At 45.1% G+C, this 22,076-nt stretch overlaps 1 protein-coding gene across 9 annotated transcripts in view; it reads left to right on the top strand.

The window, feature by feature from the left end:
* The window catches only part of ACACA (acetyl-CoA carboxylase alpha), a 154,236-nt gene that overhangs the window by 100,083 nt on the left and 32,077 nt on the right, over positions 1 to 22,076 (top strand). For all 9 annotated transcript variants that reach the window (XM_068910467.1, XM_068910466.1, XM_068910464.1 and 6 more), the window contains 5 exons: positions 1,031 to 1,151; positions 1,586 to 1,696; positions 17,602 to 17,745; positions 18,514 to 18,634; positions 21,945 to 22,041. In XM_068910467.1, the coding sequence (XP_068766568.1) occupies positions 1,031 to 1,151; positions 1,586 to 1,696; positions 17,602 to 17,745; positions 18,514 to 18,634; positions 21,945 to 22,041 (594 nt within the window). The remainder of the gene's footprint in view (positions 1 to 1,030; positions 1,152 to 1,585; positions 1,697 to 17,601; positions 17,746 to 18,513; positions 18,635 to 21,944; positions 22,042 to 22,076) is intronic.

Genomic DNA, 22,076 nt, shown 5'->3' with positions numbered 1-22,076 from the left:
GCAGTGCCATGTTGACACTGTGGTACTGCCTAGGGGTCCCAGTCATGACTGAGGGTCTGGCAGTGGTAAACACTGTATGACAAGGAAGATGATTCTTGCCCAGTGGCTTGCAGTCTAAATTTTGAAAATAACTTTCTGCTAGACTCTGTAGCAAGGATAGGAGAATTTATCTTGAGTGAAGGCTAAGCCCTGCATGCATTTTTATTGCATTTTTATGGGTTGGGGTGCAGTAGTTGCACTGGACTGTCTTACAACATACAGTTTTCCACACACATCTAGTCCAGGCACTTGTATCTTCCCAACTACATCCCATAAGTAGGACCTGTGAAGATGAGGTGCTAAGGAACTTTGGGAGCCAGAATGTAGCTGCAGTGGTGCTCCTGGGGGAGGGAGGAGGATGTGCTTAGGAAGGAAAGAGAGAGACCCTAGTTTGCAGACTGGCAAGCTCTGGATGAGCAAAAGGCTAGTGCAGGGTGGGTGGACATGTACATGCCTGTGTATGCACTAGAGTTGGTGGCTCACTTCAGTGAAGCACTTAAGCACATGCCGAAGTACTTAGCGAGGGCCCAGTGGAAAAGACAGAAGCCAGTCTGAGAGAGCTGGATAAGGAGGGACAGGACTGGGGAAGAAAGGCATGAAAGAAGGAAGTGAAGAAAAAGTAAGAGCCTAATTATAATCTCTTGTTCCGTTTTTCTCCTTTTGGCTGCATTCTCTTCCTCCCTTTCCCTTTGTTCTATGATCAGTCTGCTCCTCGTATCCTATGGGAATGGCAGAGGAACATTTCTCATGGGTGTTCCTCTCCCTTGGCATTTCCTCTTTGCAGTGCTGCTTTGACTGCTCCTACATAGGACTGCCCCATGGTGTTCAGCAAAGCTGCAGAACAAGCTTACGTATAGGTCCTGGCCGAGTTTTATGCACATTAGTCTTTGGCGCCTTAATGATATTTAGTCGCTTTTCATTTTCGTTGTAGCAAACTGATTCAGCAAATCACTGGACCTTGTGACTCAAAGGCTATATGTGTCTCCCTCAGGTATAAGATAACAGATATTATTGGAAAGGAAGACGGACTTGGAATAGAGAACCTCAGAGGATCTGGCATGATTGCTGGAGAATCATCTTTAGCCTATGAGAGTATTATCACCATCAATCTGGTAATCCCCCACTGCTTTCTGTTCTTCAAACTGTATCATCTGTTTCAGCTGAAAACCTTGCAATGAAATCCAAAAGATACATCTGGGATCAGACTTTTTGTTGATGTAAATTGGCTCATCCCCATTGACTTTAAGCAACACTATTTGCACCATTACAGGTCTGGATCTGTTTCAGACTAGATTTAAAACACCTTTGGAAAGCAGTCATTTGATTTCATGTTTGCTCTGTCTAAAAGCTACTGCACCTCCTCTTTGAAATAAAATACATACATTATCAGATACTTTGCTTTACAGAAAGAATAGAGTTTTGCACAGAAACATTACAAGTTTTTGTAGCCTTGTAATACAAAGATGGACTGGTTTTATCGAGACATTTGAATTGATAGGTTTTGGCTGTGTGGTAGGACAAATCAAATGTGGTCTTTTTTTTTTAGGTTACATGTCGAGCAATTGGAATTGGGGCTTACCTTGTTCGGCTAGGGCAGAGGACTATCCAGGTTGAGAACTCGCACATAATCCTGACCGGCTGTGGAGCCCTCAACAAAGTAAGTTTTTACCTTTCTAACTGATTTCAGTCTTAAGAGCTACGTGAAGCGAGTTGATATTTCTGTGAGTTCAGCCTGAGAGTCAAGGAGCTGCCACCACTGTGCCTGCCATTGCACTTGGTCCCTTTTGCTGTTAGGTTATGGAAAAGCGGTGGAGTGGGCAAGTCTTGTAGGCTGAACTCTCCCTTCTCAGCCTCCTCCAGGTCAGGGCTGTGTCACAGGGCAGTGTCTGGGAAACTTTTTTGCTTTTGCAGTCTTCTTTGGCTTTTGTTTTTCTTTTTTCTCTGTTCAGAAAACAAGTCCTTTCATGCGCCTGTTTCTCATGAGAAGAACATCACACTGACAGCCAGAGGCCCTGCTCCCAGCATCCTAGTTGGAGACTGGGCAGTGGACCTAGCCAGGGCTGCAGGTTTAAGGGCTTGAGCATGAAGAGGTGAAGGGGAGAAGTAGCTTTTAACAGAGATTAAAATGCCTGCAATGACTAAGTGACTGAAGTAGAGGAGCCCACCAACCCAGCCCCACCATCTCCCCTCTCCGTGTCCTTTGACAGAGGAAGCAGGGCTGTTTCCAGTGGCACGAGGGTAAATGAAAAGTCAGAAAACTTGGCAGCATATGAAACCTGTATATGAACCAGACGGCTGTCGTGTGTGCTTGTGAAGCCCAGCCGCACCGTGGTTCGTGGTTGTATGCGTGTGTGGTAGTAAGCACTGGCAAAGTGGTGAAAGGCTGGCTAGTGTTTGGGAGGAGGCCTCTGACAGAGGAGCGTGGCTCTGTCTGGAAGACCCAGGTTTCGAAATGTGCAGGCCAGGGTCACCCTGAACTCTCAGCCGTACTGGGGAGCCCCGAAGCCTAAGAAAGAACGCGCTGATGGAAATTATGAAGGGCTGAGACCTGCTGGAAATCTCAGCTGTGGGGGCAGGGAGAACAACTCAGGCTCTAAGGAAACTTACTGCTTTCACTGCTAAAGTGGCTCTTTCTTTTTCACTAAAGGCGATTTTTCTCCCTTGCTGCCCCAAGCCTATTATTATCACAGCCTCCAGCTCCTTGTGTGTAGCAGGCAGGGCTCGCAGCCGACTCGCGCTCGCCCCTCTCGGCGTGGGCTTTGTCCGTGCGGGCGCCGGGATGGCGCGGGCGCGAGTGCCCTCCCCATTGTGCAGCTTTGTTCCCCGGCGCTCTCCGGCACCTGGGGCGGCTGTGCTTCAGCGCAAGCTGCGTTTCGAGGAGTGCCTGCCCGACAATGGGAGATAAAAGGAAAATAGTCTTGTGTTGAATTATTCCACTGAATAAAAGGGGCTCTGCAGAGAATGAAGCATTGATCCTATCAACTCTAGGACGCAGCACCCTCAGTTAGATCTCTTACACACATCACACGCACCTGCATCAATGGAAGGAAAAGAGGCATTTGAAGATTCATCTTTTAAAAAGAAATTGAGTCAGTTTAGTGCTTGCTGAAGTGGAATGTGTTGCCTGGTTCCAGCTGTCATTTGGTGGGGATCGGGGCCCTGCAGAGTTTCCCAGATGGCAGGGCCAGTGTGTTTAGTCCTCCTCTTTTGCTCTCTTCTTTCCAGGTTCAACTGCATTCTCTACCCATGGAGTGAATGTTTGTTTTTATAGGACTACATTAATCTCGCCTAATTTTAGATATTTAAAAGTTATCTAAATTAAGCAGCTGGCATCTGTCAGCAGGCATGGGCAGGAAGAGATACTTTCTGGGGGGGATTTTTCCCATCCCACGAGCTTCAGCAGGGAAAAGTGTGTTCTTTCCCCTCCCTCCCCGCTGCCTATTGGAAAGGCGTATGTATTTATGTAGTCGCTGAGCCTCTTCCTGCCTAAAGGTCAGACAAAGGAGGAGCCTAGTGCAGCCTCCCCAGCTTTCCCAGAAAGGGGCCTGAAGCCCAGACCCCAGCCCTGTCCTTGAGCAGTGGGTGGCTGGGAATCCACACTCACACCTGGATGTTGTGCGATGTGCCTTGCTGTGATTCCTGTGATCTTCGTTTTCCAGTCCCTGCGGTTATATTCAGAGTTTCTTGAATGGATCCGGCTATGACTGTGTCCCCGAACTACATCTGATACAGTGAAATGACCTCCGGGGCTAACCTGGCACGGCCGAGCTCACTCCAGTTGAGCAGGGTGTGACGCAAAAGGTGAATGCTAATACATTTGCCTCATCTTGCCACTGAGGCAATATCTACTTCAGACTTATCCTCCCTCTCCCGCTTCTTGTATTTAAAAGGTTAAACAGCTGTCCCTTGAATTTAGAGGGACAGTTCATTTGACTTTTCTTTTGGCTAGAAGTCAGGCCTATGTCAGCCAGGGGCCAATTAAACAGAGTTTTCTTTTGTAGGACTGTGAAAGTTGTTTGGGCATGATGTGTCTTATTCTTACCAGTGCACAGATAAGGCTCCAGAAGGGTCCTGTGGTAGAAACCCGTTGTGATTTTCTCTGTGGAGCAAGTGAGCCGTGCTTATAATTGTTCCCTTGGATGAGATGTTGAGCCCTGTGCAGCAAAGTCAGCACTTCTCCTTGTGGGCATTAGAAGATCTCTCATTCAACTGATAGAGTCTTGGGTAAAGATCATGACTGAAACATACATGGATAAATGGAAACTGCTACCTTGCATGACGGCTGGAGGTGAATATTTTCTAATGCTGTTGCATACAAATATTCCTTTGGCTTTTTCCAATTAAGTGTCAAAGATTTGGGACAAAATTTTTCATTGCTGACTTTAGTTATTGTCTCCCAGTAGGATGTTGTACATAACTTAGGCATAGTCTTGTGTCTACATACACCTCCTTTTCAAAATGTCGTCTTCCTGTAAGAAGAGAATGTGCAGCGCGGAAATGTTTCCGCAGCAGCGGAGACAATTAGGCTCTCAGAGAACAGTGTGGGCTTTTTTGTGGAAAGTTGTTTGTTCATTTTTGGGGTTTATTTGTTTGTTTGTTTTTTTCCTATGGAATACTGGATTCTTTTTAAAATACAAGGGAAACAGAGGGGACTGTGACAAACATTACAGGCCAGCAGATCTCTTGCTGCTCTCATTCGTTATCGTTATGTAAAGCCAGCCCGAGGGTTTAGGTGTAGAGGGAAAGGTCCAGCTGCCGAAACACGTCTGCAACCTATAACTTAGAGGATGAGCTCAAGGTCGGTGTCATTTTTAGCTGAAGGTAATGTTTGGTCCTGGGGGTTGCTTGATCACGTGCTGGCCGTTCAGTGCCTCTGTGTCACTGCTTTGTAAGTAGAGGGGCGTATCGCCGTTAGACACCTGATACCGGGCAGGTTTAAGGATTCTCTCAGCCCCATTGCCTGTCAGGTGTGAGAAGGAAACTGCACGAGAGCTGTACAAGATTTCCCTCTTCTCATGATTAAACCCTCTTTGTTTGCAGCCTAGACCTATGAGCTAGGGAAAAGCTTGAGGAAAAGGTGTGATGCTCTCTGGTGGGGACAAGGCTCTGCGTGTGGGGCACGGGGGCTGCGTTTCATCCGTACCCCTTTTGTCTTCACCGCTGCATTTCAGCAGGGGGTGGAGAGGTGGAAATGACATTTCATTCCTCTCCTGTGAGTGTGTGCGCGCGCGTGTGCTGAGCCCGCTGACCCCCCTGAAAATTGAAATAATGATAATGCGCGTCTCCTGACTGCATCAAAGTATCAGCACATCAAAAGCCAGGAGGCATGAAATGCAAATGATAAAGTGAAAGCAGATGGATTGTGCATGATCGCCTGATGCCCAATGAATTTTAAAAGGTGCTGGTTCACATGGGGAGAGGGGCTGAAATAAACACGTTATCCCTGCAATTTTTTTTTGTTCTTGCCGCTCACTCCTGACAATATTTTTTCACACTCCAGTGAGCAGCCACTCCATCTCTCTCCCTCCCTCTCCCTCTTTTTCTCTCCCTCTCTCTTTCGCTGTCTACCTCACACACGTCTCGGGTCATGTCGCCGCAGCTCCGGTGGAAATAATAAGATATAAACCACGAGGTTGTTATTTGCATAGAAATAGCATGGAGCCCCAGGCAGCATGGGAGAAGGACACAGAGATCATTTGTCTAAAATTTTAATGAAAACTTTTGCTGAGGCAGAGATTTTTTTTTTTTTAACTTTCCCTGCCTCCCCCCTTTTTTCCACCCCCGTACCCTCCTCCACCTCCCTCAACTCCCTTTCCTCGTCACAAGCTTAACGTGGTGCGATTTCATATGAGATGGGTGACGTGCTGCCTCTTAGTAACAGGTTACTTTCCGCTGCTTCTCTTTTTAATAGAAGTAGGGCTGAAAAGCCCAGCGCTCCCAGTCTAATGGGTTGCTTATACGGTTCAAGCTTTCAGAGCTGCGTTCACGAGAATCTTCCCAAGTCTGTTTCTGACCTTTTCTTAATTAGTTTGCACCTTCTTGTCTTTTGTGTTTAAAAGAAATCTCATCTTTAAGACTGTTGTGTTAAAGTAAACAAACTGGTGACTTTCAATCCATTTTCTCTACGGGTTTATGTTCTAGGCTTCTTTTTCTTTTTCTTTTGGGGGGCTGAGGGGTACCAGCTTTGGCAGAGATTTTCAGGAACAGCTAGTGTTTTGAAACACCTCCGTTCACTGTGTTCAGCCTGGTATCTCAAGCAGTCGTTTTCTGAGTGCTAATGAAGAGCTGTCCCATGTTACTGCACTTTATGATGGGACATCTGGTGTGGTTGGTCACTTTTAAAATGTTGGTCTGGGTTTACACGTACCACATTGATGTACATTATTGTTAAAGAGAGACTAGGGATGGCCTGAAGGGCAGGAATATGGAGAATATTGGTACGTGGAGTGTGCCAGAGGAAACATCTTGGTGTTGCGAGCTTTCGTCGGAGCAGCCGGCTGCAGACAGAAGGATCCTGGTTTGATTCGGCTCAGTACTGTGTTGCTCTAGTGAAGTGCAGGAAATTGCATAGTGGATTATCACAGAAATACAGAGGAAGTTTTGTCCTGACTCCTGCTGGTCACTGGCTGACCGCATGTTGGGTGAGGTAAAGAAAAAGCATCCAACCAGCAGATTGTTTTGTTATCTCTGCCTCTTATCTTAGCCTTATTTTTGCTAAAACTCTCCAGGTTTGGGCTGCCCAAACGGTTCATCAGGCTCTGGGCCTGACCTCCGTTACGCTCATCCCTGGGGCCCCATAGCGCCGTGCCATGAAGTGCTGCGTGCCCAAAATGTCTTATGTCCCCTGGCCCTTGGAGTGCTGTTGTGGGAGGAGCTCTGGCTGCTACGTGCCTCTCGGGTGACTGTCATGTTGTCCTCACCTTGACACGCAGCAGGGCTGCTCCTGTCACAGGATGGACACGGTACGGATGGCAGCACCTCCTGGGTCTCCTCTGGAGGCTCTGCAGCTCACTCAGCTGGAAGGTTACTCGCTCTGCTTCAGGGCAAGAAGCGCCTATTGTGTCTGCAGTCCTCAAAGGTCTTGTGTATGTTTTTGAAGTTCTTCCCTTACTGTGTTGTTTGCTTCATAGTATGTCTGTGCAGATAAGCTAGGGTGCCTGAAGAAAATCACAGAATTTCCCTTCTGAGAAAAAGTTTATCCCTTTTATTTTGGTGACTTTCCCTCTTCAGGAGGGGGCCTTAGCTCCTGGGAAGCACGGTCAGAGTATCTGCAGGGCCTCCGCCTCTGGAGGGCTTTAGAAATTCCACTTTTGTGTTTTGCGAAAGCACTGCACGTTGCAGCTCCAGCATGAGCTCCTGTTGAGAGCGATGAGTTCCCGTAGCAAAGGGGTGGGAGATGCACCTGTGAATTGGGCCAGGCGCTATGGACACCCGCAGGTGAGGGAGCCAGCACAGCCTCACTGGCTGCTGGGCCAGTCCTGAGATGTCGACTGGGTCTGTAGGAAAATAAAGAGGAGTTACTGAACTTGGAGTAGACTGTGATCATGGACAAGAGATAAGAGGGACCTGCAAAGAATGGCCTCTTGTTCTGCAGTTTTATTTATATGCTATTAAATGAAGTTTAGGTTAGTCTCCAAATTATGAAATAGGTATAGAGGAAATAAAAAAGCACCTATTTTCAGCTTCTAGCAGGATACAAATATATGTTCCTGTGTATGCAGCTTCATTGGGTACTAGATTAATAAAATGGTCTTTCATCTCTGGATAACCCGACGTAAATCTATCTAATGTTACCTACAGGTCCATGAGCAGCACTGAGTTAGCTGCTTTAGGGAGTGCGTGCATATGTGGTCAGTTATCTGCCTGACCAGAGGGTTCTTCCTGGAGACAGGGTAGCAAATATGCATTTTGCAAGAGCCACAGTACAGCTTGCACTGTCTCTTAAATTATGTCAGGTTGCTCTTTGCATGTGTTGGGTGAGCGTGTTGGTGGGGAAGCATCTTCTGATAAATGGTTTCAGGCTTGGTTGCTTGTCTATCAGAAGCCTTAAATGGCTGTTAATTTTGGAGATTTTCCCTTACCAGCTGAAATCTGCCCTGTATTTCGACAGAAGAATCTAAAGAGTCCGGTATGTCAGGAACATCCAAGCATCTGTCCCCCATATTCTTTTTAAAAGGAAAGTATTTTATTCAGAACGCAACTACTGGAAAAGAGTGTGCCAAGCACGAGCCTGACAGATGTCACCTGCCAAGAACGTATGTTCATGTGGAGAAAGAGGCAGTAAAGACTAACAGTCAAAACCCCCTAAAATATGAAATGTTCAAAGCGTAGTTAAAAAACAGAACTGTGGACTTCATTTCCCAGTCTGCAGCCAACTGACTGCCTGGTTGTAGTATGTCATTTTTGGTCAAAATGGGTTTGGGAGTTACCTGCTGACCCTATGGTCTTCAAAGCCTAGCTCATTTGTATCAGCAGTGTGTTTTGAGCTCATCAGGTGGGAAGTGCTGTAGATGCAAACACTCTAAGAGATAAGTGGGATGATACCTGCCTGCTGTGGTGCTACTGGCACTGCAGGTAACTCCATCTTCAGGGTGTCTTACTTGTCTGGGGAAATACTCACTCTCAGAATGATCTTAATCTAAACAATGTATCTGTTTCTATAAAGTTTGCATAATCTAGTTTAGACCTTGGAGAGCTCAGGAACCAATTTACCAAATTAGTAAGGCAATGTGTTTCTGGCAATGTGAATTGTTTTTGTGAGGTGGGAGATGTTTTTGAAGAACAGCTGTAAAAGGGATGGTTTGCGAGACTGACTGATTAGTGGAAGCTTGATGGTTTGCTAGTGCAATATGTAAATGTCTGAGAAAAACCTTATAAAAGCTAGTACCGGCAAATGTCCAATGACCTTTCTTGAATGCATCTTTCATTAGTGCAGACACTGCTTGTGCGTGGTAAAGACGTTAACATGATAGGTGCCACACTGTGTCGAGATAGCGTAGTGCATGTGTCAGTCGTGTGGCTATGAGCGAGTCCCTGAGGACTTGTTGATACAACCGACCATAATTGCTGCAAGGATCATGTTGACAATCTGCATTTAAAACCCAACACCCTAACAACTCCTTTGCACAGGGCCAGAAGAGAATATCCTTGGATGTTAAATTCAGTTCTGAATTGTACTGGGTGTCACAGCTAGAACTCAGATCCGCGTGGCTGCTTTTGAGGAAATTTGTGGATCCATTTGTGTAAATCTAGGGTCAGATTTCGTGGGAGCGTCCCCACTGGAGTCAGAGGAGCGGCCTATGCGTGAGCTAGCATGAAACCAGTGTGCTCGGGCACTTCAGCCAAAGTGGCACTGTGATGCTTGTTGTCTACCTTCCTCTTCGGTTTCTTCTGACTGCCATGCGGACATACCCTGCCTGCTTGTTGCGGTGTTGTTTGTCTCTGCTCTGGAGGACCCTACAACCAAACTGCTGCTTGCAGAACTTGTTGGGTCCTGGGACTCGAATAACAGCGTGAGGCCATAGTCAGGACTCGGGAGCAGACAGAGCAGTTTTTGTGGTGCTGTGCCCATGCGCAAGGCTACTGTGCCAGGTCTGAGGTTTGTTGGCAGAGCTGTGGGGTGAGGAATAGGAAGCTTACGCAGCCTGTCAGTCTGTCGTGTATGAGTGATCAGTCTTTAGCATTGCAAGCAGTAATATTTACCCTCCAATTTCACAATCTGGAAAAATAAAGAGCCCTGTAAGATTGATGCTGTTTGGGGTTTTACTATAAAATACAGAATGTGGGAAAAGTCTTCTTTTGAGATTCAAGGCAGAGATAGCTTAGTATCTGCTCAAGATGACTCCGGTCTTGGGATTAGATCAAAGCAATCATGTGAGAGCAATCATGTGAGTTAGAACAGCAAGTGCCATCCCTGTCATTCAAAGAAGCATTATAATTATTAATGCCTGATATGAATCTTTCTGTAGTGGCACAGCAAGACTATTATGAAGATACGTATGGGTGCAATGTGTTTGAGAATGCTAATCAAAGAGGGCCTAAGAAATGCCAAACAGGAACTGACACTTCAAGAGCATTACATGTTAGTTGGTACCTCTTGTGGATCTCACCAAGGTTACCCTGCTTTTGGCTCCAGGGTGGGGGGAAGCAGGAAGGGCTGCTGTGCTTCGCTTGGGTGGTTGCAGCAGAGGACACAGTGGGAGCAGGAGCGGTGTCAGAAGTGGAGGTCACTTCCTTCAGCTCCCTTGGGTGCGGGATTTCAGGCTGCTGCTGGAGGGACCTTCCTGTCGGAGATCACCTTCACTCTAATGCCAACAAAGCCAATTTGGCTTGGGAACCGAGATCAGAGTAGAGCTCTTAGAAGAGCCGATCTCAGTTAAGCAACACTGGGCAACAGGAGGAGAACAGATTTAATTTCTTTTAAAGTCATGCCAGTGCGAGGCAGGAGCTGCTGGTGGTGGCCAGTTGATGGCTGTCTTGGTGGCACAAAGGTCTTTCCTCCGTGCAGGGACTTTGATGGAGGCAGAGTGGGTATCTGGACTTCAGACAAGCAGAAATAAACACCAGTCTCCATTTCTACATTTTATTTTTAATTGCCTTTCTTTAAATGGTGATATTTGTGTATTGTTCCCATTAGAGACGATTTATGTTCCAGACATCACATTATCAGTCCCTTTATGTTTGCTTAGGGAAGAAAGTCTAATAGATTTCTGTTGACTTTTTTTTTTTTTTAATCCCTCTTTCTATCATCTTTAATATGGATCTTGATCAGTTTATCTATGTGGAAGGTGCCTTTGCTATGGTGTGTGTGTGTGGATATTTATTCCCGCTAAACGGGAGTTTAGCATATTGGTCCATATTCTATCTAAATTTCTCCCCGTACCTTCCAGGGAAACTCCTGTGTATTTTAAACCTATCTATATTTCATATAACAGGAATTGTCTCTCAGTTCCTGGTGATCTTTTAGGGTGTGAATATCATTGTACCGTTGACTCTGGTACCTGGCAGTGCGCCTGAGCTCCAGGGCCAGGTCCAGCCTGAACAGGGAAGGGCACTTTTCAGAGACGTCCTGGGATAACTGGTTCTCACCTCCCCTGTCGTGGGGTGTCCCTAGGAGATATTTCTAGTGCTACATCTTGTATCTGGGATGGCCTCCCTAGGGCTCTTTTCTCCAGCGAATTGCAGAGAGATGTTCGGTCATTCAGGATACTCTAAGTGGGAACCACAGGAACGACCTTGGAAGATTATCAAAATATCTCATGATTAAGCCTTAACCCACACTGCAAAGTGAACAAGTTACTGTCCTGGCAAAAGAGATACCTGTGTTGGAGCCTTGGATGATCTCCGAATAGGAGGGATCTGTTGGGGTTGAGGAGACTAAAAGAACAACCGAAACAAGAACCCTAAGTATCATGGAGACAAATAATTAACATAGTTTATAGGGCTAGTGTCTAGATTAGGGAACCCCTGTCTGAGACAGATGGGATTTATGAGTGTTTGGACCATATAGAATAGGGGCCTGTAATTTTAGTTTGCAAAGTATGTTGAATCCTTTTGATTTACCAGTGACTGATGGAGTGACCTTGAGCAAAACACACTGCCTCCCTGCACCGTGAAAGGAGAGCTAGGCAGGAATTTTTTGACAAGACATTTTTCATTTGAAAATGCCAGTTCATTGAAACTGAAACTCTTCAAGAAAAAGTACCAGTTTTGATGAATTTCTTATTTGGAATTTTCTTTGGTCAAATGAAAAGCTTTTTTTTTTTTTCTCTTCCACCTGACTTTTCCTTCTAAATTAATTTTTACTTGTAAGATCTATAATAAATATTTCAGAGGTTGGAAGCAAACATTTTGACCCTGTCTAATATTTGTTCAGATCTTCAGATTGCAAAATCTGATTTTCTGTTGCAATGCAGAATTTTCTTTTCAAAATCCCCATAAATTCTTGCAGGATGGAAAAACTGTTTCCTCCCAATAACATTTGATATAGCCATCTGCAAACGGAGAGGATGCCTCTTCCATATCTAATCGGCCGTGGAGCCGCAGTCTGTTTGCATTGGTAAGGTGCTTTGGGATCTTCAGGTAGGAGGTGCTGCAGAAGGGTGGACTGCAGTTGCAGCGTCCATCTGGATGTGTCTTCCCCTGCTGCCTCCAAGGCGAAGTGCAATTGCTCTTTCCCCTTCCCCCTCTGATCTCACCAAATTAAAAGAAGAAAAAGGCTCTACCAGCAAGACCTGCTTCTGGATTTGCAGTCAGTAGCCATCTCCAATAACCATCAGGCTGTCAGCTTCCCCCCCAGCTCCCCCTACCTCCCACCTCCCCCATCACTCACCAGAGGAAAAAAGAGCTGGAGCCACAGCTTGAAATATATCATGCAATAGTGTATCATGAATTTCTTGTGAATCACATTGGTGAAGCAGGTTTATTTATTTCTGAGACTTTAAATCAATACAAAGTAGGTCTCTTAGTTCTGAAGCTGGGATGGAGTGTGAAAAAATGAGCCCATTGTACTCTTAAAACTTTGGGGAAAGGAGATGACAGCTATATAATTCCATTTACCAGGCACTAGGGGCTTTAATGTGAAGGTGACAGGGAGCTCTTTGTGCATTTAGAGCACCATATCTTCTAAATAAAAGATCTGTAGACTTGATAGTGGAGTATAGCTCTGACTTTAATAATCTCCAAGCATTAGACCGAGCCAATATGTTCCCAAGTCAGAAGGGTCCCCCACCGAACGCTCGTAAATTAAAAGTGCAGGAACTGCACACATTCATAGATTAGAAATGCAAGAACCACAGTCCGTTTCCAGGCGGAGAGGAGGTGTCTGCGCTCGGGCCGCTGTGTGAACAGGCTAACGCCTCGAGGAAGGGAGAAGCACGGCTCTTGCAGGCGTCCGAACTCGGCTTGGTTCTCTTGCTCAGTGTTGCCACTGTTTTGCCCTCTAATGACCTGATATGTGCCGGGGAAGAGCTGAATGATAGAAATGAACGCTGTAAGATCTGCTGAGGCTTGACTGAGCATAATAGCAATCAGGTTTTAAGTTCCTGCATTGTTTTTTCTGAAGAGATATTCATTTTTATCATTTCTGCCTGTTTATGAAAACTAGGCTATTTATAGTAGTGCATGTGGCTTTTCTGCTTCAGGTCTCTGGCAGACGATATAAAATGTGGGATGGGAATTGCAATTATTGAAATTATTTGGATAAAAATCTGGCACTTACATTTGATATAAACACATGATATGCTCTGAATAATAGCAGCACTTATGTTACATAATGATTCCCATTCAAGGCCTCTGCTGTCATTTTTTCACCTCTTTCATCTTTGATGAGACGTAAGAGCCACCCAAGTTTGCAGTTATACTAGCTTTGCAGTGAACATCTCGACTAACTAGCAGCTCAGTTTTTGAAAGGGACAGAGAGAAAGCAGCTGGTCGTCACCATTTAGAGTGCTGGAAGATGATTAAAATGCATGTGACAAGGCTATCAACCTGTTGAGGACAGTCTTTTAATGGCTGGAAAGGCAGTTAGAATCCTGCCTCTCCTTTGTACTTTTCCCAAAGATCCAGTAAAGGAAAGAGAAACGTGGTGTCCCATTACGGTGGTGAGAGAAGTGTAGAACAAATGAAAATACTGCCGGCGTGTTAGGTAAGCATGTAATAGCAGGGGCTGCGTTACCTGGAAAGTAGCATGTGTTTGTGTAAGCGTGAGCTGAGCTGTAGCACATGCAGCTCCACATCTTGTATTTCTTTTTGACCACTTCACCGAGTGTCCTCCTCACGCTGATGGGATGGAAGCGCAGAGGATTAGTTTTGTCCTGTGGATCCTGTTAGATGTGCTCCTTGCTGCACACTTGAAAGGTTTGTCTGTGGGCGCAAAAGAAGGGGAAACTGCGAGGCTCATCTGACACTGAGCTGGGTCTGTGGTGACCCAGGGGCTATTTGGCAGCAAAAGTGAAAGGGGTAGCTGGTGGCCGTCCCGCTTTTTTGGCTATGGTTGACGTTCGTGCTTGAGGGGACTCAGGGGAAAGGCTGCTGGCGTAGAGGAAACCAGACCTGTTTGCTAATAGCTTCCAGCTGAAGGAGGCGGCAGTTGCTGCGCCTGACTCGGCAATATCAGACCTGCAGTTGCTATATCCGAAACAGGAAATTATATCCAAAATGCGAAGGCACTGGGATAACGTACAGGAAAACAGTAGTAACAGAAGTAGGGGGGTCCTCGCTAGAAACCTCAGAAAGGGCAAGTCTGCGATCTCAGTGTGGGGCTCGTGGCCCACAATAGCTTCCTTTTACTGTTAGCATGTCAAACATGGTTTCTGGATTTTGTGTGGCTTTCACTCTTATTTAATCTTATGACCCAATTAAGAAGGGGGGGGGATTTTAATTTAAAGCAAATTTTATGGTGCTAGAAGCTTAATGTCTGGTACTTTGCTGATCATGGCTGCTCTTTTTTGTCTGTCTTTGCCACCAAATTAAGCACAATATCAGAGGTCAAATATTACCAGTATTCAGTTATATATGTATTATATATTTGAGCTTTAAAAATCTGGAACCTATTCTTTCCATCCCTCTTGCTGGACCTTTCTTGATCTCTGTTCTGTGGCAGCTGGCTCTGGTAGCTGCATCTTTGACTGTTCCCTTGAGTGCTAGTAACCTTTCTCCTAGGAAGGACCTGCTCTGCAAACTTAACCCTTCCATGCACGTGTTCAGTCATTACACAGATGCCTTCTGTAAGGCTTGGGCTAATGCTACTTTCGCTTCTTAACCTCCTGCTCTGTGTGTCTCAGTGTACCTTCGCTGACCCAAACTCTCAGAGTTTGAAGTTTACCCTTTTCACAGATCCTAGTCATGTCAGATACAGAACTTAGAGTCCCATGCAGTCTTTTTTTCCTATGATTTGTTTGTAGCATTATCTGTCTAACTGATTTGGCCACATTTCTAAATCCTGCTCCTGCCTCTGCTGATTGTGTGTCTTTCTGAAGATCATCTGAATCCTTTAATTGCAGAAACATCGGTTCTGGACTTCTCTAGCAGCTGTATTCTCTTTCACCCTTAGATATTTTCTTGCAGAAACATTTATACACCAATATGCATTGCACCATTTAAAATTGTTAATTGGAGATTGAATTACTTGTCAGCCTTTAAAAATGTAGTCCTCTCAGGTCAGAGATGAGGTGGTTAGCAGAGCTGAATGGATGAGCTGTTGCATTCATTTTTTCTCAAGCCAAATGATCATCGTCTGTAAGCTGGCTAGCCCTTCAGTGCCTTTTAACCTCTGGCACCCAATCCAGTCTGCAGCTGTATGCATGAAGCAAGTTGGCAGGATCTCTGATCATTCCCAAGAGCACACCTGCAGAAATGGGTTAGGGGACTAGCACCCAGCCTAGCATTAGCCCGGGGAGACAGGCTCTTTAACCCCTCGGCTATATCCATCGTGCCCTAGGGAACGTCAGGGAGTAGCTTGCTGGGCATGTGGCTGCGCTAGCGCGTGTATCACCTCTCCCTCCTGCTGCGCTCAGCACAGAGCCTTGAGTGCACACGTGTGGACATACATGTCATACAAATGAAGGGAGCGAGCTCTCATCAAGACAACTTTTAAATGCAGCTTGGGACTGCAGTGCCTCCCCTGACAAACGCTGACAGGTAAACACTACGCTCGCTCGGTGTTACGGAGGGATTTCATTGCACAGACCCTCACAGTGCTCTGCCACTTCACTGAAATGTCTGGAGCACTCGGGAAAAGGAACTGCATATTTATCTTGATCTCCAAAAAGGGATTTAAGGGCAAGAGCAGGCGGTATATTAGACTGTTTTCATTGCCTGTCAGCAGTGGTAAACCTGAGCTGTCTGCAGTGTCTCTAGATAAGCAGCAGCAGAGGCCCATTTTGCATGTACATACGTTTGCATTAGTTTGTAGATGGGGAGTTTAAATCCTCTTTATTTTTATTTTCCTCTGTGGAAAGCATTTAGCTAGGCTTGTGTCTGGCATCTGGAGGCCTATGCTTTCCCTCTTCTTTGAACCTAAATCTGTACTGCTGTCCTCTCTACCAGGCCTTTTCATGGCACAGATTTTCTTACAGAGGAAGGTGAAGGTGTTTGAGCTCAGAAGGGAGACCCAACTTCTCTCCACAAAACCACAGTGCTTATAGTGATGTCTGAATTATTGAGCTAGTTGCTTACCTCCTGTGCCTCGGTTTCTTCTGTAGGTAGCCTCGACTGACATGTGTCTCACAGGCAGCTGTGGGAGGATAATCTGGTGCTTGTACAATCCTGAGTTTTGTAAAGTGTCAGGTTACTGGGCCTTTTTTCCTCCAAAGGGAAATAAATTTGGAGTTAGCAAATTATATGTTGTACCTTACCAATTGGGCAATGCTTTGTACGAGCCCAGAGGCTCCCTGGCCCCAGCTAGGAGGAACTGACATGGTACAGGAAGAAAGCTGATTGGTCCAGCTCAGTTGTATAACCAGATCAAAATTTTCTGTTTTCATATCATTTTGGTACCTTCTAACTGTCAGCAAAAAAGGCCAAATCCTGAGAAATGTGGAGTTTGGCTGTGCTGTGAGTGAGATGAGTTGCATCCCAGGCACACGCTGTAGGACGCGGGTATTTTGCATTCGTGCCAATAAAGCAGATCCGAGCGCAACACCTTCTGTAAGAATCGAGTTGTCTTGGGCTCCAAGCTGCTCCTGTCTTTAGATAGGCCTTTTTCCGAAAACTAGCCACTGTGGCTGTTTGGTGGGGGAGGGCAGGTTGTTTGTGTGCGTCTGAGGTTTTTTTTTTAAGATCTACATGAAGCAGGTATGTAATGCCCTCTGTCTGTTAGAAAGACTCAACCCATAAAAATAACAAACGGCATGTATTTGCTAGAATGTCAAAGTTATGAGTTTATTTTGTAATGATGTGCTCCTGCCTTCATGAGGTAAACTGGCCGTGGCAGAGGTGTTATTAGTAATATGGACTCAGTGGAGCAGAAAGCCGAGTGACCGAGAGATCAGTGTATCAGTCAGCGAGAGGGCAAATGGAAAGAGACAGCAGGAGAATGAGAAAAGAGCTGCGGTGCCTGGGCTGAGATTAGAGATGGAGCCATGCAAGAGAATTGAAAGTCCAGCAGTCAGGGTCTTATTCTTTCTAGTCCCTCTAAGGAGCTCGTGGGGCTTTGTTCTTGCTATACTGGCCTTTCTACAGTGCCTTGGGGTTTCCCACCCCCATTAAGGGCTTAAAGGGATCCATATTACCCATCGTCTTGCAATTTTGAATTAGTGAACTGAGCTCGGGTCAGAACTCTGGAGACATGATCACATGCAGCTCCACCACAGTTTAATGAAGGGCAAGTCATGTAACTGTCCTCTGCCCCAGTTTCCCCACTTGTAGCATTTCCCGTGAGAATCACTAAGCACACCCTAAGTTCTTACCCCCAGGCAGGGCTTGGAGAGGTCTATCGTGAGAGGCTGCTCCGTCCTTCAGTGTACCCTCTTGCTGCAGGAATGGGCTTGTACATGCCTCCTTAGCAAGCAGCTCCTTGCTGCATCCCACCCTCTGACAGTTTTCCTGTTTTTCTTTTGAAAGGTGCTTGGACGAGAAGTTTATACCTCCAACAACCAGCTGGGCGGGATCCAAATAATGCACAACAACGGCGTGACGCACGGCACTGTGTGTGATGATTTTGAAGGAGTCTACACTATTCTGCAGTGGCTCTCCTACATGCCAAAGGTAATGCCTGGCCCTGCAGCAGTGCAAGGTGCCATTAGCTATATTAGTTACTTTGTTCACAGTCGCGTTTTGGGGGGATGTATCCATCCCTGTGCATCTATGGCATTTTTCTGTGCTGTACAGAGCAAAATGGTTTAGGATCATGATTACGGCTGTTAGGCATTATGTTCTTGAAATGCACAAAGTAGCTCTTATCTTAGGGTGCTGCAGAAACTGGGACGAGGGGGAGTCTGGCACTGCCTTGTGTACCTTCACATCACCCCACTGGCATGCTCTCCTCACTAGTCTGGGCAGCAGGATTTTATATAAGCGGTGGATTGTCTCTTACTGAAAATATTCTAAAAGTTCCCCTCTGAGGCAGTAATTTGTAGGAGCTGATGTATGTGTGTAAGCTCCTCTGCAGCCAGGAAGACAGCAACGAGAACACACGCTCGCCTCCCTTCAGGAAAGAGTGCAGAGGATGAGTCCGGTGGCCTGGACACCTTTTAAAAATTAAATTGCAACCCTGGTTAATGTTAGCAGCGCCTGAAGTTCAAGAGCAAAAGAAGTACAATGCATGGCAGATGACGCCCCAGGAGGGCTGATGAGAGCGTAGAGAGCACCTTGGAACTTCATCCAAGCTCTTGCAAAGGCACTGGGACCCCATTAGTCACAGGGTTGCGCAGTGTGCAGGAAAGATGGCTCCAACCAAGTCCATTAGATTTCTAATGTTTGGTGCAAAGCCGTATAGGAGAATTACTTCTTTGAATATTTTTCTTTTTCTCTTAGAGCGTGTACAGCCCTGTTCCTATCCTCAAAGTCAAGGATCCAATAGACAGAACCATAGAGTTTGTTCCTACCAAGACTCCCTATGATCCCCGCTGGATGCTGGCTGGCCGCCCAAACCCAAGTACGTAGATCTTTAGTGGCCAAAACATGCAGTAATGTGTCTTGTTTCAAGACTTCATCCGTCAAGGCTTTCTTATCTGTTAATATTTTATCAGTGATGTAATTTTGATATTTACCATTGATAGCACTCTGGTACGGTTATATGCCTATGGTGTAGTTATGAATTAGAAAGGCTACTGAGTAAACTATGTTAGCAAATGAGGCGGTTTCAAGTGGATCTGAGATCCACTCAGAAGAAGACAGTGGTTCAGGACAGCGCAGACTTCTCCCGCAAGATCTTGTTCACACGCACTTCCGCATGTGAATAACTCCATAGCTTCAGGAGAATGGCAGGTGTGAAGGAGAACAAAGAAGGAAGGATAAGAATGTAGCTGTGGCTCCTGTCTGTACAATATGTGTAAGAGAAGACGGTGCATTTGGCAAACTAGCCTTTTCAAGATGAAATTGATGGTGACCTGCAGGAGTCAAATGAAAATCTGAAATACTCAGAAGCAGTTGGGGTGGACCTAAGTCTCACTTTCAGAGTCGACTGGGAGTTTGAATGTCTCTGACTTTCAAATGCATTTCAGTTCCTTTTGAGGTCATTTTGGAAAAAGAGACTGGGAAGCACTTAGATCACTAAGTGATTCTGCAAATTCTGGAAATTGCTTCTTTTAATGAAGAGAATCAAACAGAGCACGTGAGACAAAATGCACAACTTGAAGGGGAAGTTTGTGGCTGACCTTCCAGGAGACCTTGCTTGCTAACCCTGTATACTTGCATTCTTTTTCTGTAGCATTTTGAGGCTTGAATCAAGACCATTGCATTCTGAGGCTTGAATCTGTCCTGTCTTGAGGTTCTCTAGATCTGCTTCCAAACTTGGAATATTATCTTCTCTTTTCTGTCACCAGCCAGGTAGCCTGTGAATGTTGTTAGTCCAGAAGACTAAAGCTGATTGGAATAGGAAGGAAGATCTGGGGCCTGCAATCCAAATATAATTTAAGACCTTACAAAGTAATTAGTTCTAAAAGATTTAAATTTAAAATATAAAAACAGCATGTAAATACTGAGTGCTTGAGAACATTTACAATAATTAGTTATTTTTATAGATTTTTGGGAGGTGATGTTTTAGAGAAAAGAGTATGTACAAAAGCCTTTACCCTAAAGGAATCACACAGTATTCCTGCAGATCTTGGAGAATAATTTTATTGGAAATAGAGCAAACCATTGACCTCACACACATGCTTTTGGGGTTGTGCAGCTTGTGTATATACAAGCTGCAAACTGGGTGACTATTATGCCTGCTGTTATTAATGAGTTTGGGGGGCTAAAATGAGATTTGTGATAAACTAAGTTTTCTGTTTTTGGATAATATTTTTTCATCATCTCTCAAGTAATTCATCCAGCTGTCTGAGTGCAGCTAACACTGGCTTCCAAATCGAGTGACTTCAGATTTTAATTTAGTGGAAGCGTTAAGGAAAGCAGATGATTCCCTGTGATAAGTTAAAGCAGATATCTCCTAGGTGAAAAGTTAAAGCCATTTATTAGAGGAGATATTGCCGTGATATTCTTCAAACTGACGCCCGACACGAGGCCAGAATCTAAACGATCAGCTTTGGGCTCACGATAAAGAGATAATTTTGAAATGGATGGTCACATTTTACAGTGGGGCCACAGAGGCAGGGAATGTAGAACACAGTAATTACAAGTTTGGTCTTGATAAAACACTCTCCATCCTGTTTAAGTCAGCAGAGGTTAGCTTGCTTGGATCTCCACTTTTAATTGGTTTTGGACTTGGGTTTACAGAAGCAGAGGTGCTTGTTCAGTTTAAAGCATCCCTCAGAAGCCATGTGCCAAGGGGTAAAGCTGGAAGAGTGTGTGTTTTTTTTTTTTGTGTGTGTAATCCCGCAAAGTTTCATGAAGCTTCAGTGGAAAGCAGATGCCCACAGAGTGGTGGTGGTTTTTGGAATTACTGGGTGGACAGAGTATCTCAATGCCTTGACCACAGAAAGAGCTGCCTACGGACCCTCCCTTTTACTCGTCCCTCTCCGATCCAGCATCAGCAATCAGCCCGAATGCAAGTTGTTTGTCATGCCCTTAGCTGCTCACTGGAGCAGGGTTCAATCTGAAACGCTGGAAAACCTTCTTGCCTTGGTCTTCCTGTCTGGAGAACAGAAACAGTGACATGCAGCCGCACTGACAGGGTAGTGAGGCCTAACTATTCATAGTGGCTTTTGTGCACACAAAAGAAACACCCGTGGAACAGAGAGAAACATACCATCATCTCCCACCCCACTGCCTGTGGGGGTAGTTTTCATCCTGAGAATTTTATTTGAAGGAAGGTATGTGGGTTATGAGTCAACAGATCTGTTATTGCATGTGAGGGTGGAGCGGAATTGTCAGTGTTTTGGAGTCTGTGATGCAGGAGGAGCCCTAAGTCTGGTACTGTGTCGGCTTTATAAAGGACAAATAATAGCAGTGCCTAGTTGCAGGGTCGAGGTGATCATGCCCGCATGTTTCAGGATCAAAGCTGATTATCCGCAAGGCTCAGGAAGACTTTATTTCCCTTGGCAGTGCACAGTCATCATGGTGATGTACTGTTAAGGAACAGGTTGATTTCCCTGAAGCATTAGGAAGCTACTGTCTTCTCTGGGCAAGAGAACAGGTCTAACGAGTATGTGGTCTGATCTAGCATGGTGACTCTTAGAGCATGCTTTACTTCACTTCTGTGGAGCATGTAGACTTTCATTATTGCAGTACTTCATTTCAGATTTTCTAAGAGAATGTGTGAAACACTGATGTATTATATAGTTTTTAAATATCATAAAAACTTTGTATTTTATTCCTGAATTTCTTCAGCTTCTATTTTCTTTAAAGGAAAGACTAGACAGAGTCAAGAGAAAATCGTGAGCTAAGTTTTAAAATAGAAATAGGCATTTTGAAAAATATCTTTAATGACTTTACTGCCTTTTGACAAATGTTTGTAGTATCTTGAAAAAAATAGTTATTTATTTAAAAGCATGCAAAGTCCCTCTGCTATCCGAACCCCGTCGTTTAACAATAAATGATGCTTTTGCTGATAAATGGCTGTCTTTATGCAGACTAGCAAATGAAATAAGACATGATGGCTGAAGGCAGACAAATGCTCAGCTGTCTAATGTTCCCTTGTATTATAATCTATTTAAAAATAAATAAATAAAAAGACAGTTCCAGTTGTCTAGTTGGTATCTTGTAGCAAATTTCAATTCCTCTTTTTATATTCTATTTTTTCCTTCCTCCTTCCTTCCCATCTTCCTCTTTTGATATTTCATTTTTTTCCCCCTCCCCTTTAGGTCAAAAAGGTCAGTGGCTAAGCGGTTTCTTTGACAATGGCTCATTCCTGGAGATCATGCAGCCCTGGGCACAGACAGTTGTGGTTGGTAGAGCCAGGTAAATTCTCCAGTGATTTTAGACCTTTGTAGAAA

Source organism: Struthio camelus, chromosome 16, assembly GCF_040807025.1.
Source record: "Struthio camelus isolate bStrCam1 chromosome 16, bStrCam1.hap1, whole genome shotgun sequence".
Taxonomy (NCBI): domain Eukaryota; kingdom Metazoa; phylum Chordata; class Aves; order Struthioniformes; family Struthionidae; genus Struthio; species Struthio camelus.
Note: the sequence above shows the minus strand (reverse complement) of the source record. Positions and strands in the feature narration are given on the sequence as shown.